This window comes from Hydractinia symbiolongicarpus, chromosome 2 (assembly GCF_029227915.1).
Source record: "Hydractinia symbiolongicarpus strain clone_291-10 chromosome 2, HSymV2.1, whole genome shotgun sequence".
NCBI classification, from domain to species: domain Eukaryota; kingdom Metazoa; phylum Cnidaria; class Hydrozoa; order Anthoathecata; family Hydractiniidae; genus Hydractinia; species Hydractinia symbiolongicarpus.
The window spans coordinates 27526266-27541152 of NC_079876.1; the positions used below are offsets into that span (position 1 = coordinate 27526266).

Below are 14887 nucleotides of genomic sequence, written 5' to 3' on the forward strand. Positions count from 1 at the left end.
GTTGTCATGAAGATGAACAAGTGGATACAAGAATATGTTGGGTTTTTTTTAATTACTATCGAATTAGATTTCCTGGAAGTTTCTTCTCAGAAGAGATTAATAATAAACTCTTTTGAAAATAAGTACAAATGGAAACTAAAAGAAGTATGTATTATACATTAGATTAGATAAATCAAGAGGATCTCACGTTGTCCATCAGTTTGAGAGAGCACAGGTATACTGTCTGGGTGGAGAGCAGAGTATACGTATGAGGTGCTTTCATTCCGTTTAATGCGGTGCACCATTTTTGAATAATATCTTTTGTTAAGAAATACATTTCCAGCAACTTTAGTTTATCATTTTTCAACACAGGTTTTGTGTGCTTTCAGCCTCCATAGCTGGAACTTTTATTTTTATTTTACGTCAAATAGACACACGAGAGTTCTAGGAAGTTAATAAACGTTTTTAGTTTTCCCTAAGAACATGAAAAGCACAAAACAAGTGTCCATGTAATTAGATGTACTTAACCTTATTTTTTGACATTATTGATTAGAAATCTTTTACAAATTTTACATTAACTTGAAAGAGTAAATATTTACCTAATAAAAAATAAAAGGGTAAAAGTGTTAAAAAGTATTTTTTGGTACATAGAGACCTCGTAGATTACAGGAGTTTTGTGAGAAATATATACCTATCCAAAGTTAGCTATAAGAAAATGCTATGTATACATTCTTATTACAAAAATAGATTAAACGTATTTTCAAGAGTGGTCCTTGAATTGTTGGATAGATAATTTTAAAATGTTATCATCAGTTTGAAATTTATCGTCTATTTAGAAGTTTATTAGACAGTCCTGACATTTTTGAGATTAGTAAAAAAATCTATTTAAACATGTTTTTTTGAGAACCCTTAATTAAAAGTTTTCAATGACGATGCAAATGATATGTTTTTCTTATTAATTAATCCCATGATGCCACTCTTAAAGACACGTGATTGGGTAATAGACATGCAGTACAATACAATACAATACGACATGTGATCGGTGCAGGGAAATTTTATTTTGATCCAAAAAAACTTCCACACAAACGAAGGAATTTAATTTCTTACCAATCAGAATAGCGAATCTGCAATACTTAATATTTAGAACAGCTAAACCATAACAGGCCCTGCAGCTGATTGGTTCCAAAAAAATAACAGAAAACTTCCTGTCATTTTGTCATCATAGCTAACACAAACCACTCAGTCAGCACTATTTTATCAGAATAAGCACAAATAAAAATTGCAAACATTGGAAGAAAAATTTTTGACATCTGCGAATGTAAACCCATAACTTTTAGAGCCTTTGTAACAAGATATTCATATAGTGAAAAAGTTCACTTCGCTGTGCTCATGTTGGCCACAGCATGATATTTATGATTGTGATAAACTATCTTAATGGTATCACCCAAAAAGTTATATTGAGATTCTTATATAATGTAAGAACATTGGACTTTTTACCTCAAACTCGCAAGGGACTGGAAAATTTTTTTCAGATAAAGAAAGTTGAAAGCAAGGGAGTTTCGAAAAAGAGAATGTTTGAGATTAAAAAATACATGGAGCAAGCCACACAACAAAGCGAAAGTCACTAAATTAGATCATTTTTGTAGGAAACACAAAGGTTTTGGGACGGCCCTACCAAATGCGGCCAAACTAGTGAATTACTTTTCCAAAAACGGACGACTTTTCCGAAAGGGTTTTACCTTTGTTTGAAGGGCCTAGTGTGTAAAATTCTTTCATTCATGAAATCTTTATATCGCTCTGAAATTAGCAACTATCATGGGTGAGTTACCAATACCAAATCTAAAGGAAGTAGAACCACTTTGTCACGGCACTGACAAACAACACCTATAGTTTTACGGATAATATTTTTCATGTGAAATACATTATTTACAAAAGAAAAGATAGAAAACCTAGTCGCTTTGGCCCCCTTATAAGTAAAATTTTCGTGAGTTTTATTTTCGCGCGTTTTCATCAACTAACGGATAAAGCTTCCCTAGTAGATACATTTAAACGACTTCCTGTTCGAGTAGAACCAAATTTACCCAAAAAATCAATTGTGCTAGAGTTTAGGATAGAATGCATTACCATATGCGCAGTTCATTTTCATGTGCTAAAAACGCGCTTACAAATAATTCGCGCTCTTAAATATCCGCGCAAATACAACTCTTGCGAAAATTTTAATCTATAAAGCTGATCATATTTTGCGTATGAGAACTATAATACATATTATAACATATTAATTAACATATCTATCAGTCTGCTTTTCTTAGAATATTCTTTATTATCCATTTTTTGTACTCGGCTACGTTTGTGTACAAACCATACGAATCCGGCCTCGCACACTCATAACCGGAAGACACGATTCCTGTCGCATACCATCGATCTGTAAAAAGAATTGCAACACAACAGTCCAGTGCAGGTAGCAATGAGCACATATGAAAGAAGATAATTTTTTATCATAAGATGACAGACGCAAAATATCTTATGGACGTTTCGTTAGCATCATGGGAAATCGTGTACGAATTATGCATGTGTATGTTGAAAGTAAATTCATCACGCCAAAAAAAGAATTTCTGACACAGAACGGACTGCAATCAATAATAAAAATGTTTAGACAAAGCCAGTTTTTCGCCATTTTTCAAATGTGGACAAAAGCGCCTAATAGACAATGCTACTTAGGCTACGCGTACAGTGTATAAAGTAGCATTCTCTAGCATGCCCGCTCACCGAAGTAATACACGTAGGGGCCAACGAACAACAGTTAGCACATTTCTAAGTTCACTTTGAGCATTTGAAAGTTCAAAATGCGTGAATCTAATATTACGCAATTACTTGTGGCTGCGAACTTCGAAATTAGCTGACTTGTCTCAACATATTGGACAACATAACAAGATTTTAGATTGTAATGTCTAATAACAGCTTTAAAAAAGATTATGTGAATTCCTCCCTATACAATACTCATACAAACACCTCAACAATGTAATGCAATGTTCTCTGTTAAGCATGAAGAAAGGGCGTAAAAACCCCAAGATTTTAAAACTCGTTCCATGCAATTGTTTATTCACTTTTACTTGCATTTTTAGATGCATATGTTATGTAATTTTGTGGATAGACGAAAAGTTTTCAAAGACAATGAACACCTTTTTCTCTTACAAACTAGTCTATTTTTACTGCCTGAAATAATCGGAAGAACGGAAATGTTATTCGGATTGAATTTCGGATTGTTCGGATTTTCTACTTTAATTTTTTCCTGCATGTGACCAAGCAAAAACTTACCTTCTTTGTTACAAACAAGTCCTCCACCACTATCATAGTTGCACGCATCTATGCCGCCATTTTTATAACCAGCACAGATTAACTCTTTTGGGTTCACTGAGTTATTGTAAGCGACTTCTATGTTACAGACAGAGTTCGGTACCGTGTAAACTTTCGCGTGACGTAATTCATCCGGTTGCGTACCATTATAAGAGGTGTGGCCCCAACCGACTACGTAACAGTTGTAATAATCGTCGATACGTTTGTTCCTGTCGGGTAGACAAACAGTTGGCCGTGTTGTTACGTTGAACTTTATTGAATGTTTCAGCTGCATTAGAGCTGGAAGTAAAAAAAACGTGAAGCCTAGATAATAGATGTCATTTTTTCTTTGCAGGTTGGTAAAAATATTTTTGACAGAAAAAAACGTCTTTATTACTCAATGTACAGTGGAATCCCCCTAAAGCGGACACCCTATAAAGCGGACAGCCCTCTAAAGCGGACAAAAATTTTTGCACCGGCAGAATTTAGGTCAAACTCTCATAAAAAAATCTCTATAAAGCGGACGATTATAACGCGGACACTCTATAAAGCAGACAAAAATCTTTGCACCAAATGACAGTTTCCCTTATAAACACTCCCTATAAAGCGGACAATGGAAAAATAACGAGATGAAATGTCACTTTTTCTTAAAATTTAAACCATTTTACTTAGTACATCTTTGAGTTTTGTTATTTACCGAGTCCAACACTGTCCTTATATTTTTCTCGGCCCACTCAACTGCCTTTTCAACACCAATTAATTGGTACTGGGCAGGAATTTCTAGTCCGTAGCCAGCACCACGGTTCACTCGCTTCCCAGTCACTTTACATCCGATGGTACAGTTAGGAAGCGACATGAATTTGTTGAATAGTTTGCTAAGGTTTTTAGGGACGTGCCCAACTACTTTATCGTCATCTGTAACAGCTACAGCAAACTTGTCATGTTCGTTATCTTCTTCCGCTTTTAAACAAAAATTCTCTTCTCCGACTTTTGGGCTCCATATGTCCATGTAAGCATGGTATCCACGGATAAACGAGTCGAAGCGATATTCTTTCTGTTTTATAAGGATAATCTCAATCTGTTTGTCAATGTTTTTGAGAAGCATCTCATTTAGTTGAACGTTCGACATATCTGTGTTCTCTTCAGCTTCTTTAACTTTAAAATAGCATTCGAATCGTGAAGACATTGCAGCGTAAAATTTTAAACTGGAAAGAATTTCGAATTTTGAATTTCTAATGCACATTCAACATGGCAATGTCGAAGCAGCAGCTTGCTGGTAAACTAGCGAAGAAAACTTTATCATTAGATGATAAGATCAAGTTTTTGGATTTCGCCAAAAAAAATCCAGAACTTGGATGTAGAAAACTAGCAGACATTTACAAGATTGGAAAGACAGCCGCAGCAAATATTTTAAGAGACGAAAAGAAAATTCGTGAACAACATGAAATTTTTCGTGAGAAAACAAAAAAACGTAACCGCCATGGCAAGTATCACAAGATAAATGAGATCTTATTCGAATGGTACAAAAGATGTTGCGCTTCTAACATCTACCCTAATGGTGTAATGCTTAAAGAGGAGGCGTTGGAAATTAAGGAAAAACTTAAGAACAGCGATTTTGATAATTTCTCCGCCTCTGACGGTTGGTTGGATCGTTGGAAAACAACATATTCCGTCAAAGAACGTCGTATTGTTGGTGAAGCTGGTGACGTTTCTACAGAAACGGTTACTTCCTGGATGGAGAGGATCAAAGAATTGGTTGAAGGTTATTCACTAGAAAATATTTGGAACATGGACGAGTCTGGCTGTTTTTTTAAAGCTCTACCGGCCAAAGGGTTAGTGGAAAAAGGAAAACAAGCAAAAGGTGGGAAAAAGTCAAAGCTTAGATTAACTGTCGCTTTTTTTGTAAATGCAGCTGGGGAAAAGATCAACCAGCCTGTTGTTATCTGGAAGAGTAAAGTCCCGCGTTGTTTTAAAAAATTGAAAGATCCATCGCGTCCAGCTAACGTTCACTACTTTTCAAATCCTAAATCTTGGATGACATCTCAAGTAATGGAAACTGTACTGGCACGTTTTAACAGAAAACTTTTATTTGAGGACAGAAAAGTTATTCTTTTTCTGGACAACGCCACCTGTCATCCGGAGTCAATGATAGGCCAGTTTTCACAAATCAAAATCATTTTCTTACCGAAGAACACAACTTCAAGGCTTCAACCACTCGATGCGGGGATCATCCAAAACTTCAAGGTGAAGTACAGAAAAAGACTGGTCAAATACGTGCTTGCAAGGATCCAGGAGAATAAATCTGCAACTGAAATTATCAAGAGCGTAGACATACTTATGGCTATTCAATGGGTTCAAGATGCGTGGAAAGAAGTAACCAACTTGACCATCAAAAATTGTTTCGAGAAATGTGGCGTAGTTCAAGGAGAAAGTGAATTGATGGAAGATCAAGAAGATGACTTGGAATTTGAAGCTCTGGTGAAGGAATTAACTGAAGATATGTCTGCTGCAGAATACATCGATTTTGACGCCGATGTTCCAGCTTCGGAGCCAAGAATTAACGAATTAGAAATAAATTGGCGACATCAAATCCGAGAAGCTAGCATTAACGCAATTGAAAATCCAGAGATGGCATGTCAGGTCGAAGAGATTTCCGAGGATGATGATGAGAGTGAAGACGTGGTTGAAGAAGAAATGCTTGGTTTCACCGAGCTAATCACTATGCTTGATAAAATTAAGCGATCTACTATTTTTGATGATACATGCCAAGAAATGTTGTCAACCATTACGAAAAAGATTGAGGAACTTCAGCTTCAAAATAGAAAACAATCCTCAATCAAAGATTATTTCAAATAGGGAGAAAAACGTGTATTGAAAGACCTATAAGATAAATGAAATATATCTTCGTAATATAACTTGGTTTCTTAGTTTATAACCTTAGCAACACTTAAAGGTTGGTTGCAACACCGACAAATTTGAGCTGCTAAACTTACTTTACACAGCCAACTTGGGTTCTTTGCTCGATAAGCTAAATCTATTGATGTTGCCGTCTACCCTAGTGTTGCAAGTCACCCCATGATACCCGCCAGTACTACAAAAAAAGCTTTTTTGGTCAAAATTAGGTCTAAAACTAATTTTTTGGTCAACTTCCTATAAAGCGGACATCCCTCTAAAGCGGACACTTTTTTTTGCACCAATGGTGTCCGCTTTAGAGGGATTCCACTGTACCAACTTGCATAGAGACAAGAGTGTGTCCTGTCTTCACTTAAGATTGTTTTTCATTCATCGCATAATCACAATTGATACACACGTGTGATAATTGATAGCATGTGCATCAAAGTATTTTCAATCACATGAAAAAAGATATTTCGCGATACTAAATTATTTTACTATTTACAGCTACGTAAGGCATAACCTCTATAATAATAAAAGCTGTATTTTGTCTGTCTGCGAAAAAATATCGTGTTACAGAAACACGAAATGTGATATATAAAGGACGTGAACCCCTTTGGTTTTCCCGTATACGTTTGTCTGCCACCTAAAATAGTACCGCAAGTAGCGAGACGCATGCCTAAGGTTATAAAAAGTGCGGGCAAACCCGTGGATGTTTACATGGGCAATCGATTAGTATAGCAATAATTCCTGAAATTCTTATGATCAAGAAAGTTGACTATTTATTTAAGCTCTTATTCAGCAGTTATTAAATTAGTGTGTATGCAAAAGTTAAACTTCAATCGATTACATAATTGGCATTTAATAGTGGACTGATTTTTCATGTATTGGTGTTATTATTGGTACTTCTTTATCACAACAGATACAATTCAAAACAACGTAACGTACAGTGACAGTTTGTTTACGTAATTTTGAAAATTACAGCTATTTTTTGACAATGAATTTTACGGTAAGAAATTTTCGCAAAACCCAATTTTTTTGTAATTAATTTCCCCGAATTAATTTTTGCAAGTGAGAGAAAGCAGTAAAGTTTGCGGAAAATAGCATTCGCGGTTGGTTGGACAGGTATTGATTAAGCATTGATCACTTATTCTACGAAAGATTATTTTGAATCATTTGATCTGCGAAGCTGAAATGTGTGAAATGCTTCAGAAATTTGTTGGTTCTGCCCAAAACTAAAGACATCATATGTTCATTATTAAAACCATATTTGTTCTTTTTGCCCGTTCTTCAAAATGATAGGCTTGCGGAGCTGCTCTTATTTTTGTTATATGTTTTCTCAAACGCAAAGATGTTCATGGTTTATGCAAGAGAGTGACATAAGCTATTATTTAAAAAATATAGATTTGAATGAAGCTATACTACATCAGAGGATTACTTAACAGTTGTATAATGTTTGCAATTTTGCTGAATTAAATTTCCAGGGTCACAAAAACTCCCTGATATTTCGTAGAATTCAACTTCACCAATCTCTTAAAAAACGCAAAATTATACTTCCCGCGAAAATCTCTGGCGGTAAGTATTTTTTTAAAAAAAGACTTCGAGATATTCATTTCTTTTTTACAATAGTGTAAAATGGAACAGGAACACTTCTAAGAAAGCAAATCCGAACACAGTGTCACATAAATAAACTTAATCTGCTTCTATGATCATGGAAATGCTTCTATGGTTATTAAAACGCATCTATTGTCATGACAAATTACGAAAAAATGACAGTTTTTAGCCCTCCTGCTGGTGCAATATTATCACTGACAACAGATTAACATTGCGTCATTGTTTCGTGAAGTATAGCTATTTAAGTTTTGTTAAAATGCAAATAACTTCTAACAATAAATCCATTTAACATTTACGTTGAGGGGAGCGCAAGGTAAAGCAAAGTCTAAACACATACCTATATCGTGATGTCCCATAGCCCACTGTTTTGGTTTATTTCCATAACCAGCTAGATTATAGTTGGCATGTGCAATGATTCTCTTAGCCTGTATTCGCTGTTCAGATGTGTCATATCTTGAGAGGTGATGATCGCCTATATGAATGTACCAATCTTCTGCTTTTAAGCTTGTGTGGACAGCATCTAAAGAACGAAAGGTGTGAAGTGTGATGTAAAAAAAAGTAAATAAATTATAATAAGTAGTAGTAAAGAAATAAATACTAAAGTATAATAATAATAGTAGTCTCCAAGACTTGTTCTGAAAGCTATACAAGTTTTAGAGACACAATGTGACTATATCTAAAGATTGACAGCTAGCTGCAACCGGGTCAAACATGTTAGTTAACATTGCCATCACCACTTCGCAAGTAGATCCTTAAGAAGCAACAAGTGAACAACAGTTGACTCAGTAAAAAAGGAAAACTTAGTTCCTTCTCAAAATTTTTTTTTTAAAAAGCAATGTCAGCCAATTTGTGTTGATGTGTTTTAGAATTTTAGGTTTTGTTCGTTTACGCATTTACTTTTTCGAACTATATGATTTTCAAATATTTCTGAAATTGCCAACTGCATGATGCTAATATTTAAAACAAAATAAGCACATCATAATCTGCAAAACTTACTCACTTCTTGAAAACTCAGTTATTTCCTTTCTATGGACTAGAAATTGCACCTTTAATAGGAAACAGATTTCTTCTCCACTCGATTTTTCCTCTTTCAACAACGCACTTAAAACGTCATATTATAGATAACTGGCTTTAAAAGAAGACGCACTTACCAAAACAATGAGCGGCTGTGAGGATAAAATTTTCTGATAAAATGGATCCAGCACACCATTGTGTACCGTTAATTCGAAGACTGACTTGCCAGGGCCATTCGCCCGGTCTGCTTTTTACACCACCTACGATACGGCGAACACGCGACTTTATTTTTTGACGTTCGCCACAGTGAAGATGCAAATCTAAAATGAAAAGGATATAAACGTAGGCTTAGAATTTAAAAGCAGGGAATGCATTAACCCTATTAAGGCTAAGCTTTTTGGATGTTTTGTTTACCACATTGGTAGAAAATTTATCTTGTATTTTCGAACCCGACAAAATGCTTAATCGATGGAACCTAAATGAAATAAGACAAACAGTTTCAAATGTTCTAGTGTAAAATTATTTAATAAAAATGTAAAAAATCGTTCAATTATGCAAGTATTAATAAAGATATTTGAAGAAAACAGTTTTTTTTCTGTTTTTTTTTTCGACCAGCTGTTATGCAATGACTCACATGAGAACAAAAAAATTTGGTCATCCTTAAGATAACTGAAAATTATGATAAATCCATAAATTTTAAACCCTTAAAACGATATTCATCCTTTGCGAATGGCCATTTTTTAAACATTATTTTCTTTTGCTTTTGTTAAATTTTGAATCGGCGAGAGTATATATTCGTTCTAGAATATAATGGCTAACTAAGTTGAGTTTGTCTTCGGATATCCAATTCTCAATAAAAAACGTAAAATATGCGTCGATCCAGTGCTACCCAGAGTTCTATTGCTACCCAGAGTTACAGTGCTACCCAGAATGACAGTGAACCCAAAGTTCCACTACTACCCAGAGTTTCAGTGCTACCCAGAGTTCCATTACTACCCAGAGCTACATCGCTACCCAGAGTTCCATCGCTACCCAGAGTTCCATTACTACCCAGAGTTTCAGTGCTACCCAGTGTTACAGTGTTGTTCAAAGTTCCAGTCCTACCCAGAGTTCCAGTGCTACCCAGAGTAGTGAATTCCACATCTTCCGGGAAATGCCAAAATTAACATTTTTTAAAAACATGTTTCAATTTTAAAAATTAAAACATTTATATTTATGAAAAGTCTCTCCTTATTTAACGAAGTCATACCTGCATATGCTTCATAAAAATTTAAATTCGCTATTTTTTTTCTCGTATAAAATTGAGTATGATTATTAATATACTTTACTGGTAAAATGTTAGAACAAAATCTATTTGTGTCTGTAGCACTTCCATCTTCCTATAATCTTTTATTTCGATAAATTTTACTAAATGTTCGATCAACAACGATTTTCTCACAGAAATTAAATTTTCGGAATGGTTACTTGGGTAGATGAATATTTTTACTTTGAAACTTGCCCTATAAAGAGTAAAAAAACTGACAATTTTGGCGGAGATGGTGTAGTGGTAGCGCTGTCGACTTGTGATGATAAGGTTTCAGGTTCGAGTCCCCACTCTGGTGCACTTTTAATGTGGTGTTGTCAGCCCATTTGGGACCATCTACTGGTTGGGTTGTGGTACAGGCAGGGAAGTTAGAGCAACGCTATACGAAACTCTAGTGGGTTATGTAACTTAGTCACAGTTAGAAGAAAGGAAGAACGAACCGCTAGGATGGAACCTCCAGGTCGTCCAAAACTTGTAATAAATTTTGCACTTCTCAACCAATCAAAACAGAAAAAAATTAGCCAATTGCGTGTTTATGATCGTGAACATCGTATTTTTATCGTACCTTTGCGATTCTTGCATAATTGTTTACAGTAACGTCGGGCTGTCGAATATTGACACATATTGGGTGTGAATTGAGCTATTTCGTGACATAGCTGTTGTTTTCGTGAGAAGGTGACATGAGGTGATGTTCCAAGTATCAACGTCACAATAATCACTACAAAATAAAATAATAAAAATTGTTGGATATTATGTCATATCAAAGTTTAAATTTCACTTATTTTATTTTCTTCTTCATTGAAGGGGCTACGAAACGGCTGTTGGTTTCCAACTTTAGTGACTTACAGGAAAGTCGAGATAATGGCGGTGGAAAGGTTCACTCAGGGTAAAAACAAACATCTTAGCATACTTAGCATCCAAATATAACTTAAAATGACAGAAAATATCCCTACATATATTGGATATCCATGATTTATTCGATATAAGTACTTACCCTTGTTTTAATTCATACTTTCTAATAAAGTAAACTTTAATATTTTGAAGCTGCTAGATATATCTTTCGAAGTTTTGCGTAGAAACATAATAAGTTTGTCAGTCCACGCAACAATAATAACTTTAAAATCTTTTTTTCTTCTTAAAGCTAGAACATCGCATTTTTTAACAAATACAACTCCTCGTGTTTTTCCTGTTCTTTCGCCAAAACAAACTTTCGATTTACTGGTATTTAATACATTTTACAGACCGTAGCTTGTTTTACCGTCAAAAAGAATACTGAAGAAAAATGTTTCCTTTTTTACAAAAATAAAAAAAAAAAAAATAAAAAAAAAAATATCAAATTAATCATAAAAAAATTAATCATTCATAAAGCGCTTGTCTAGACGTCTATGTAATTCTAAAGTGTGTTTAATTACTTGCACCTTGACCTTTTGAGTTGTCGTTTATTACACGCCATTTTTTTTAGAAATTGCGGGTATTGAGCTTATGGAATTGCTTCGTAGCCCCTTTAAGATATTTTAGTTTGTTCCTTGCTATGAACTAATTTGTCCCAGGGAAAATCTTTTCAGAAATCTACCCAAAATAAAAACGTTCTACATGAGGGAATTTTTAATGATTTTTTTTCTAAATTAGTCGTAGATTAATTACATGTCCACTCGTCCTTATGTATCGCATTTCATGTGTCTGTAGCATAACTATCGAGTCGCTCAAAGACATGTTGCGGGTATAAATATACAAATTCAAAGGTCTAATGGACTTACAATATAATTAGGTGTTTTTTAAATGTTTTGTAGTAAACATTTAACGAATCACAAGGTAAAAGCGAAAATTATAAATTAGCCTTAGTACAAGCGGGTACTTTTCATGTTATCTTAGCATAGCATTAGGACTGCTAGAAAAGTCAATGTTTTAAAGACACGTGCAAGGTAGAAAACATCTGTATGCCTCCAAAATTGTTCGTTGTAGTCTGAAGGATGTTAATTAATTTATTATTTTTATGTCCTTTCAAGCATTTTGTGAATTTGTTTTATGTTTTGCATCGCCAATTTTTAAATCTTTCTTACCTTAATTGACACAAAAAAAATTCTGGCAGTGATACGAAGAATGCGGATCAACTCTGCAAGTATTAATGAATGTATGAAAAATCGAAAATTTAAAGTGACAAAACTTTGTGCGAAGTTTTAACTCATTTCCTGTAGACCATTATTTTTACCAGTAAGATTGGATATTCCTAACCAATCAGTAGACCATTATTTTTACCAGTAAGATTGGATATTCCTAACCAATCAGTAGACCATTATTTTTACCAGTAAGATTGGATATTCCTAACCAATCAGATGTAATATTTTTTACAGGTGGATAACACTAAGTAAAATAACAACAATAAAAACAACAAAACACTATACAAATTATGAAAAACTGTGAAAATCCAGGAAATGAGATTTCTTAATATAATTGATGTGGCTACAAAAATAATTTCTTGAATCACTGGGAAATAAAATACTCACAGCAGACAAAACAACACGATAGCAAACCAGACATCTTCTTTACACGTCTAAGCTCTTCAAATATTAATATTGGTCGGGTAGAAGAAAAAAAATGGTAATGTTATTTCAACCGATCGTGTTCCCTTGGTAAATATTTTACTTGAAAATGTTTTCCAATCGCGAAAGCAATAAAGTTTCCACTGGTTACGAATGTTTGGCTTGGTAGTTTCTATTTAAACTGAGATTTGACGTTAGCTGGACAAATGTTGGCATGGAAACATGTGAGGTGTCTAGTGAGCACAAGTAGTTGATAAACATAATTGACCTGAGACTGAGCAAAAATTTGTTGTACATAACATGTTTTTTTTATTTAAGCGTAATGCCATTCTAAAGAAAGGCGTGTAATAAATGGATCACTTAAAATGTCACAGTGCAAGAAATGATACACACGTTAGAACTATGTAGTTCTAAAGTGTGCATCATCAGACGACTAGACAACCTGTTTATGAATAATTTTTTTTTATAATAAATATGCTATTTTTTAATTTTTATTTACTAAAAAAAGTAAAATTTACCTTTAGTATTCCTTTTCAGGGTAAAATAAGCTACGGTCTGTGAGGTGTATTAAATATCTGTAAATCGAAAGTTTGTTTTGGCGAGGGAACAGAGGCGACACGAGAAGCTGTATTTGTTAAAAATGCTATGTTAGAGAGATTTTAAGGTCATTGTTGTTGTTTCGACTGGGTTTATGTACATAAACTTATCATGCTTCTATGCAAAATTTTGAAGGATATAGCTAGCTACCTCGTTCAAAGGTTTGAATTTTATTTTATTAAATAGTTCGACTTAAAAGAAAGGTAAGTACTTATGTCGAATAAATCATGGATATCCTTTATATCTAGGATGATTTTAGTTGGTGTTTATGTCCTCAACGATCTTAATTTTTTTCACCGCCAATAGCTCGAATTTTGTGTCAGTCACTAAAGTCGAAAACCAAGAGCCGTTTCGTAGCCTCTTAACAGATAAGAGACCCTTTCACGCATGTGCTGAGCATGTTTTCTGATTTCTTTCTTCTTGTGTTATGAGTATTCTATAAGATACAGATATTTTAATTCCTTATAGACACAAGACTTAATTAACATCACTATACTATTTAAACTTGCCTCGTGTAATTGTAGTGTAAGTTTCGTTGTTGTTCTTTAACGGGACCATTTCATCTTATTGCATCAGGTAACTTTTAAATTTTTAATATGTTTCTCCAATAAGCATAACATAAGAATTTACTAAGCATGATTGTGTCTTTCGCATAAAAATATCCCAGCCTAATTTTGAATTTTCACTTGCTTATAAACAAAACATGTGTCCTCCTGTAATCAGCATCTTCCGGGCGTTTATCAACTTTTCGCTCGTCAAGATTCCGTGCTCATTAAATGGCGGTGAAAATACTGTTTTATAAGCTTGCGAAGAATTCAACGTTTAGCAATTTTAAATGCACTTTCTCATCTCAAGTTCGCAGAAAATAGAAAAGCCCAAGAGCTTGCTAAATGAAATATTCATGTGTAGATATAAATTGTTGACGTAGAATTCAATGGTTGGTACTTTTAAAGATATTTTTCAATTTCTCATTTCAGACATTTGTTCGCAGAAAATATAATAGATTAAGATCATAAAGTATTTCGAAAACGCTGTTTTTCCAGACATTAATGTAATCTTATAAATCATACAGCTGTGGACATAATATATGGGAGTCTCATTGTAACCTCTCTTTTCCCAGCAAAGTAAATGTTGAAGATGGAATATACTTAAATGATGCTAACAGAAGTGCATCAGCAAACCTTAGAAGTGAGCAACGTTAACTTTGAGGAAAAATTGGGGGGAGTAAGAAGACTTTAGGAATACCACATTTCTCCATATTTTGCCAGGGTTTTCTATAATCAGACATTCACTGTATATTTATTGCTTTTCTATCAGAGACAAAAAACATATAGAGGGAAAGCGATAGTTGTTTACAAAATCTCTAAACCATGTTCTTTTGTTACATTGTTGTTGATTAGGTTAAAGCATTCAATTTTTTGCCAAAAGGCCAAAATGTTAGAACTACCATATTTTAATCATTTTATTAAGAAGTTTGTGTGTATGCGTTTAACCAAACATCTGAAATGTTTCATATTAGCTTTGACCCTAAAAATGAAGAAGGTTGTAGGTGCAAGATTGAGTAGCTCTTCAAGACTTTCTTCCATGTGTGATTTTCGTGAACATATTACTAGCG

General features: G+C 34.1%; 1 protein-coding gene across 1 annotated transcript; it reads right to left on the bottom strand.

The window, feature by feature from the left end:
- Positions 1–1088: 1088 nt before the first annotated feature.
- On the bottom strand, positions 1089–11588 carry LOC130630058 (serine protease hepsin-like). The gene is made up of 10 exons (XM_057443456.1): positions 11548–11588; positions 11148–11353; positions 10701–10853; positions 10514–10526; positions 10271–10331; positions 10082–10211; positions 8970–9152; positions 8156–8338; positions 3295–3612; positions 1089–2401 (listed from the first exon to the last, which is right to left on the bottom strand). Exons 1-10 carry the CDS (start codon positions 11586–11588, stop codon positions 2271–2273), a joined length of 1419 nt encoding a protein of 472 aa, XP_057299439.1. The 3' UTR covers positions 1089–2270.
- Between the last annotated feature and the right edge of the window lie 3299 nt (positions 11589–14887).

Coding starts and splice junctions, on each gene's coding strand:
- LOC130630058 (XM_057443456.1), bottom strand. CDS start 11,588: ATGGCGTGTAATAAACGACAACTCAAAAGGTCAAGGTGCAA. Junction 10,212..10,270: donor ATTCCGAAAATTTAATTTCT/GTGAGAAAATCG, acceptor AAAAGATTATAG/GAAGATGGAAGTGCTACAGA. Junction 9,153..10,081: donor TTTTTATGAAGCATATGCAG/GTATGACTTCGT, acceptor TTTTCATTTTAG/ATTTGCATCTTCACTGTGGC.